The sequence below is a fragment of the Nematolebias whitei genome, unplaced genomic scaffold (assembly GCF_014905685.2).
Source record: "Nematolebias whitei isolate Nwh7 unplaced genomic scaffold, NemWhi1 Nwh_scaf_489, whole genome shotgun sequence".
Lineage (NCBI taxonomy): Eukaryota > Metazoa > Chordata > Actinopteri > Cyprinodontiformes > Rivulidae > Nematolebias > Nematolebias whitei.
This window is the reverse complement of record NW_023619034.1, coordinates 7,306-15,736: the sequence shown is the minus strand read 5'-3', so window position 1 is coordinate 15,736 and position 8,431 is coordinate 7,306. Positions and strand designations below refer to the sequence as shown.

Genomic DNA, 8,431 nt, shown 5'->3' with positions numbered 1-8,431 from the left:
CCTTTTTTTCACCAGACCCTGGTTGCTATGGCGATTCCCGCCTTTTTCACCAGACCCTGGTTGCTATGGCGATTCCTGCCTTTTTTTCCACAGTCCCTGGTTGCCATGGTGATTCCCATCTTTGATTGTTTGTGTGATTACCTGTGATTTCTCCCTTGAATTTTTCTAAAAAAGTATTTGTTACTGAAACAACAAAAAATAATAATTATCAGTTCAGTCTGGTCTTTATTAAATATTTAAGTTTGTGTCACCAGGAGTTTGACGTCAGCTGAACTTTTGTTCATCGACAGCTTTATTTAAATTCAGATTATTAACTTGTTTACAAACGTCACAGATTAATCACTATTCAACAAAAACATTAATGTGTTTTGTAGTTTTATTTTTATTTTAATACACTATAAAGAACATCTATGAGAAAAACCAATGAAGTAAAACTCACATCACACAATTAAAAATAACAAAAATCCTAAGAATCACTTTTCACAGGCAAAAATTGAGTTTGGATTTTTATGCACAAAAACAAAATTAATTTAAAAACAAAACTTCTACCTAATTATTAATATGCATTCCAATTATTAAAATGTTAAACCACCAAGAATATAAATGTAAATATAAATACAAGAGCTAATTAAACAGTTCTGTTAATTACAGTAAAATACACACATTCTGAAACATCTGACCGGTTCAACAATTTTTACTTTCTACGAAGCTTAAAGAAGAAAAAGCAACAATAAATAAATCAGTTTCAAATAATGACAATAAAAACAAACACTGACATAAATTCAATACATCAAAACCTAACAGAATATTCTTTATGTGGCTAAAACAACACGACTGTTGGTTAAATGTGTGGTTTAGTTCAAGTGAAGAGCTAATGGCTGGTCAGAACACGCGTGTCGTCCTGAAACAGGTCCGGACTCGAAAACGTCATGGCGGCTCACAAAGACTCTTTGAGAGACGCCACACCGCCCTCAGGTTCACTACTGTGAATTTTGGGATCATCTGTAAGCAGATAGCAGCAGCAGCTAGCTGTAGCACCAGTGTCTGCTGCAGGCAGGGCTCAACTCAAATCATCTCTGCTGTAATTCATTAATGTTTCATTAACTGTCATGGAAAACAACAAATAGAAGTGATTTTATGAACTGCTGCTAAATGTAGAAAACATTTTCTCTGTGTTGACACAGACTGGCCAGCGAATAAACACTGATTTATTATTTATTAATATTACATGATTTATTTACATGATTATTTCTGCAGAAATCTTAAATTCCTGCAGGATTCAGGCTGCACTGAAACAGCTACAGCTAGCTGCTGCTGTAGCTGCTGTCTGTCGTTTAGTTCCATTGAAACAACCATGAAATGAGAAAATGACGATGAAGTTAAGGTTTATCAAGTTTTAATGGAAACGCTGGTCTTAGCCGTGTTTGGACTAGCCATTAGCTCGTCAGTCTGCTCATCTTTCCTCAAACTGAGGTGATTCAAAGAGCCAGTCACAGGTAAGATGTTCACTTTTTATCACTGTTCCATAGAACCCCCCCCCCCAGCCCATTCCATGGGCTTTACAATTAATTTTAACACTAATTTAAAAAAAATCTTTTTACAGCGAGTTTGTTTTAGGTTGGATAAAATCTAAACCAAACTAAAGAAGAGACTTTAGTGTGTGAGTGAATATTAAACCAGTCTGAGGTAAAGAACTCGTATAAAAACTGGAGTGGGACTTTTTGTTGCACAAATGTTGTCGCAGCTCTCACAGGTCGGGGTCGTGACCCCGCAGGGTGTTGAACTCTTCGGGAGCTGAATACTTGTCTGCGCCCTGACCGGACGAGTGGCGGAAACCTGCGGAGATCTCCTCGAAGGTGCGGCCCTTGGTCTCAGGCACCTTGAAGTAAGTGAAGACGAAGAAGCCAAGCAGCAGGACGGTGAAGATGATGAAGACGTAGGGGCCACAGAGTTGCTGAGGGGGAAACAAACGGTTTCATTCCTTCACTTTGTGGACAGAAGCTGTTTTATAAAGAAGAGCAGCAGATTAAAGAGAAGTGAACGAGCATTTAGGGGAAAGACAGACCCTGAAATAATTAGACCGGTGTGCTGGTTCGTCTGTCTGTCAGCAAAATATCCCCTGGACCCTGGGAGTCTAAACTCTCAAGACGTGGATCTTTAGTGTTTCCCTACCGTTATATAAGGAGGGCGCCCCGCCTCCCGAACTGTCCTACACCGCCCCCACCCCGTCGACAACTGCCGACACAAACACAAGCACGTCCCTCTAAACACATGCACGCGTCAACACATGCACGTGTCAACACATGCACGTGTCAACACATGCACGCTTCAACAAAAATCCTTGAAGAGAGGAGCGCCCTGCCAAGACCTGGAGGAAACACTGTTAAGGATCAAACCGATCCAAAATGGCTGCCACAGCTACAACAAAGTAGCTCAAACTTGGTCAGTTTTACAAAGAACAGGTTCATATTTTGTGTGGTAGTAGCCAGGAGTCATCCTGAACACACACCCTGAGGGCTCACAGGATCGTTGTTTGAAAGGTTGCATGCGCGGTGGAAGCGCTCCTTTTAGTGTTCATGGAGAACTTGACGCTGGTCGCAGCTGCTCACCGGCAGCAACACTCACCTCGACGTACTGGAAACACATCCCCACCAGGAAGTTGGCCGACCAGTTGCAAAAACCAGCAACCGCGATGGCAGCGGGCCGGGGCCCCTGGCTGAAGAGCTCGGCCACGATGAACCAGGGGATGGGGCCGGGGCCGATTTCAAAAAAGGCCACGAAGCTGAAGATGGCCACAATGCTGACGTAGGACATCCACCTGAGCTGGTCCTGAACGGAGAAGAAAGACCGCCGCGGGGGCTCTCAGGTAAACGTTTCAAACGGGTTCTGCAAAGGTGGAGGGAAACACGTACCAGCAGCGCCATGGCAACGGTTAGAAACACGGCTGAAACCGCCATCCCCATCAAACCGACGAGGTGGAGGGGCCTCCTGCCCACGTGCTCCACGATGAAGAGCTGCACAGAAGGACAGAAGGTTCAATGCTCCCACATCCAGATGAGTTTTACCGTTAACGGAGCTTTAGCGACTTACGGAGACCACAGTGAAGATGGTGTTGACCACGCCGGCACCGACCGTGGCATAGACGGGCTGGGACACCCCCGCTCGCTCAAAGATCCCAGTGGAGTAGTAAAACACCTTGAGAGGAGGACATTCAGTCATCTGAGCTCCTTATGAAGTCGTTTACACTTGTTTACTGGAGTGAAGCAGATTGAATTAAAAACCAAATGATCCAGTTTCAGAGGACTCCTCCAGGTGCAGCATTAAGGGACCCCCTCCACTGTTACCACCCACGCTTCAGCTTCACTTCTTGTTTCATGAGCTAGAACTGGACCAGGACTGGGGGCTCCTGGACGCCTCCTTCTAGACATTTTCCTGGCATGAGGAGACCCCAGGGCAGATCTAGAACTCACGCATCTAGTCCTGTCTATCTTTTGGCCTGGGAACCCCCTGGGAACCCTCAGAGGGAACTCAAATTTATGGCTGAGATTTCTTTCTGGACCTGTTTTCTCCAGGACCCAGATAAGAAGAGGACAAATGGACGGACATGATACTGCAGTACTGTTACATGATACTACAGTACTGCTACACGATACTACAGTACTGCTGCATAATACTACAGTACTGTTACATGATACTACAGTACTGTTACATGATACTACAGTACTGCTACATGATACTACAGTACTGCTGCATGATACTACAGTACTGTTACATGATACTACAGTACTGTTACATGATATTACAGTACTGCTACATGATACTGCAGTACTGTTACATGATACTACAGTACTGCTACACGATACTACAGTACTGCTGCATAATACTACAGTACTGTTACATGATACTACAGTACTGTTACATGATACTACAGTACTGCTACATGATACTACAGTACTGCTGCATGATACTACAGTACTGCTACATGATACTACAGTACTGCTACACGATACTACAGTACTGCTGCATGATACTACAGTACTGCTACATGATACTGCAGTACTGCTGCATGATACTATAGTACTGCTACATGATACTACAGTACTGCTACATGATACTACAGTACTGCTGCATGATACTACAGTACTGCTACATGATACTACAGTACTGCTGCATAATACTATAGTACTGCTACATGATACTACAGTACTGCTACATGATACTACAGTACTGCTGCATGATACTATAGTACTGCTACACGATACTGCAGTACTGCTACACGATACTGCAGTACTGCTACACGATACTGCAGTACTGCTACATGATACTACAGTACTGCTGCATGATACTACAGTATTGCTACATGATACTACAGTACTGCTACATGATACTACAGTACTGCTATGCGATACTACAGTACTGCTACACGATACTACAGTACTGCTACATGATACTACAATACTGCTACGTGATATTACAGTACTGCTACATGATATTACAGTATTGCTACATGATACTGCAGTACTGCTACGCGATACTACAGTACTGCTACATGATACTACAGTACTGCTACACGATACTACAGTACTACTACACGATGCTACAGTACTGCTACACGATACTACAGTACTGCTACATGATACTACAGTACTGCTGCATGATACTACAGTATTGCTACATGATATTACAGTATTGCTACATGATACTACAGTACTGCTACATGATACTACAGTACTGCTACATGATACTACAGTACTGCTACATATTGTGTAGACTGAGAGAATGCAACCAAACATGGAATCTGTTTCTCTGACATCTGCTGGATTTTGAGTTCATGTAATTCTGGTGGCTGTGGCTCAGGCGGTGCAGCAGATCGCTCACACCTTCCTCTGGCTAAAAGCTGCTGTTTGACTTACGGCGTTGATCCCAGACAGCTGCTGAGACAGCTGCAGCATGATGGCAACCAGGATGGGCTGGCGGTGGACCGGAGAGCGGAACAGCTCAGGGATGGTGACCTTCTTCTCCCTCAGCATCCTCTGGCTCTCCTCCCGCATCTCCTGGACGTCCTCGCTCACGTCGTCGGTCCCCCGCAGCTTTATTAGGACTGAAGCGCACAGCGAACATCAGTAACACGAAGGTAGAAAAGTCCATTCTTAACGATTTCATATCAGTTGTGCAATAAGGCTTGTGTCCGCTGAAACATCCTTACTAATGCTGACTCAGCATAAGGATGTAAAGTTTATTCATAGAACGTTTATCACAGACTAAAGTCACAAGGTGATTCACATTGTTTCATTTTTATACATTTGTGGGAATCTACTTTATCTATTTCTGCATACTTTGTACAATCAGAACATTCAGCTCATCCAGGAGATCGGTGCTAAAACTTTTGGTTTCTGTAACTTTTATGCTTTTCCAAATATTTGACTTTATTTATAAAACTTTTCCACAAAGGAAAATATTCAGATCTCTTCCAATCCTTCCAAAAATACTCTCTTTTAAATCTGCTTGATCCTTCTTTTAGCTTTTGTTGGGTTACATTTAGCTTTTAGCCAGTCGTTTTCTACTTTTAGATAGCTTTTTGCTACTTTTAGCAAGAGTTTAGCTGTTTTTAGCTTTTGGCTAGCATTTTGCTTTTAGCCATCCTTTTGTTACTTTTAGCTTTTAGCCAGTATTTTGCTACTTTAAAAAGGCTTTTTGCTGATTTTACCAAGCGTTTTAATGTTTTCAGCTTTTACCTTTAGAGTTTATTCTACCTTCAGCGTTTATCTGTGTTCTGTTTTTTATTTTTAGCTTCAGGTTCTTCAGCAAAGTGATTCAGCGAGCAGCGTCACACTAAATTTCAGTATAAAATGCAGTTTGCCTACATTAAGTATTTATTTATTTATCTATTATAGAAAAATCCTTGAAAAACAGACTGTCTGAAGCCCCGCCTCTCTCTGAGGCCCCGCCTCTCTCTGACAAAGTATGCGAGTCTCACCGCTGCAGGCTTTGCTCTCCTCGTTGCAGTCGATGAGGAGGTACCGGGGGCTCTCGGGGCAGAAGGGCAACAGGGCGCACTGCAGCAGGGCCGGCAGCAGAGTGAAACCCAACAGGAGGGGCCACAGCGACGCGTTCCCCAGGATCGACTCGATCCCGAAGATCTGCACCACAAACACAACCAGGTGATGGTGAAGTCAAGGCTCTTTCATAATGCCGTTCTGCAAAATGGCCACACGCTGCCTCTGACCGTTCACACATTTACAGATGGAGCAGGCCCAGAAATGAGGCGAGCATCGTCGAATCCAAGAGGCGTGGAACAGAACTCAGCTGGGTTGATGTGGAGCTCAATGCACTAAATGTGTGAGGGACGTCTGCCTCTTATTATTTTCAAAACCCAATAAATTTGCTCAGTTTAGTGATTCTCTTCGCGGTTAACACATTTTTTAAAACTAAATCCAGCATTGCGTCATCATCCATTGTCTCTGTGTAATTACTCTGTTCGGTCGTTTAATCCCGCTGGTCGCACAGACCAGAGTCCTCACTTCATCACTGAACTGAGCCTCAAAGCCAGATTACAGTTTCACATGTTGACCGTTTCAGATCTTTATAATTTGTTTATTCTAAAGTGGGTAAGTGACGAGTGTACTGGTGGTTTGGGGATCGTACCTGCGCCATGAGAATCCCGATGACCACCCCCAGCTGATGCAGGGTGCCCAGCGCCCCGCGGAGCGATGTCGGTGAGATCTCCTCTACGTACATCGGCACGAAGCCCGTGGAGAGGCCGGAGTAGATGCCAATGATGAAACGTCCAACGATGAGCATCTCAAAGGAAGCTGCCAGTTCTGAGAAACCCATAAACGCAGCAGCGAAGAACACCAACGTGTTGGCCCCGAGCATGGAGTTCTTCCTGCAGAGACCGCACAGGTTCTGATCAGAACAGGCCGATTCGCAGGTGAGATGTGGTTTCTAAGAGCGGGACCTTACCTGCCGAAGCGGGTGACGAACAGGCCGACAGAGAAGGAGCCGATCATTCCTCCCACTGAGAAGATGGCCACGGAGAGGGACCACAGAGCCGTCAAAGTGCTCCGAGCGATGGGCTCCGAGAACCTGCCGCTCCACGTCTCATTGTAGAAACCCTCGATGATCTGGAAAACAAAACGGGCAGAGCAGTTCTGCTCGTCTCAGGTGTGGTTCTTCATCATCCACTGTTTCACTTCTTCAGTCCAAACTTAAACAATGTTCTGATTTTCCTTTGAGTAAAATCCCAACAGCAGATGGAAGGGTCAGAAGGTCAGAAGGTCAGCTGTAGATTCCAGACCTCTGACCAAACTGTTTTCCTGACTTTCCTGATTTACCATTCTTGCACGTTAAGGAAAAAAGTAGTGAAAAGTGGAGTTACTCACATTCTGAGGCGCGTTTATGACACCGGTGTTGTATCCAAACTGCAGAGAGCCGATCACAGCCGTCCCCACAGCCAGCATCAGCTGGGGCGTCACCTGGCGCCACAGCAAAATAAAAGTTATTTTTTATATTTCACAAGAGCAGAGACTCAAAAAGACAAAGACTGGGAGGTGGGATGAACCGGAGTGGAAGGAATGGAGAAAGGTGGAACGCTCAATCTGAGTCCCCGTGTCCCTGGGGGGTTAAGTGTCTGGTCCATAATGTGAGATGGACCAACAGACCTGCACCCTGCAGAGATCAGATGTCCATCTTCATCTGATTAACTTTTGGATTCAGTGAGATTTAAGATGGCTGCCATGGCTAACTGACCTTAGCCAACAGGACAACATTTACAACTCGGCCCGTTTTTCAAACATGGAGCTAGAATTTGGTGAGGTAGTAGCTGAGCGTCATGCCCGACGGCTGTGGCTGAGTGGTTAGGTCTGGTCAACGTTTCTCATGAGATTTTTGCATTATTGCACGTTAGGAATCGACTAATTTGAGAAGCAAAGAACTGAACGTCTGGAAAACAAATGAAGGCAGCGAAACAACGCGCAACCAATCCTGATGGACCAAGACGGCGACCGCCACCTGCGCAGAAAGTAGGAACGTCTAGACTGGGACTCTTCAGTCAGGAGCTGCAGACGATCCGACCCATCAACAAAGCACGGCCACGATCTGACACATTTTTACAGGTCTTCAGGAAACATGGTTAGCATCTTCACAGTAAGAGGCTGTTCCTGGTGTTTGCATTGTCTTACAGAACTTATGGCTTTTGATTTGTTTTTCAAATCTGCGAGCCGTCACGTCAAAGCAAGGGTTAAATCGTGAGGTGGGATGTTGAGATACAGCTGTGGTGCACTGGTTGAACATTTGGTTGAAATACGATGAATAAATCTAAGGGTCTGTAGAGAGAGGCCTGCCTGTCAGCTGAGAGATCCTGATATCCAAATCTGGTTTGAGGTTTCCTCTTTCAGTGACATCATTAAATCCACATTAGACGTGGCTAAAA

General features: G+C 44.6%; 1 protein-coding gene across 1 annotated transcript in view; it reads right to left on the bottom strand.

Annotated features, from left to right (window-relative positions):
* Positions 1-1,538: 1,538 nt before the first annotated feature.
* The window catches only part of LOC119429329 (solute carrier family 2, facilitated glucose transporter member 1-like), a 7,965-nt gene continuing 1,072 nt past the window's right edge, over positions 1,539-8,431 (bottom strand). The window contains exons 2-10 of the mRNA XM_037696981.1: positions 7,383-7,475; positions 6,964-7,124; positions 6,646-6,886; positions 5,978-6,140; positions 4,914-5,101; positions 3,091-3,195; positions 2,913-3,014; positions 2,626-2,829; positions 1,539-1,954 (exon numbers count right to left, since the gene is read on the bottom strand). Of these exons, the coding sequence (XP_037552909.1) occupies positions 1,748-1,954; positions 2,626-2,829; positions 2,913-3,014; positions 3,091-3,195; positions 4,914-5,101; positions 5,978-6,140; positions 6,646-6,886; positions 6,964-7,124; positions 7,383-7,475 (1,464 nt within the window). The 3' untranslated portion in view covers positions 1,539-1,747. The remainder of the gene's footprint in view (positions 1,955-2,625; positions 2,830-2,912; positions 3,015-3,090; positions 3,196-4,913; positions 5,102-5,977; positions 6,141-6,645; positions 6,887-6,963; positions 7,125-7,382; positions 7,476-8,431) is intronic.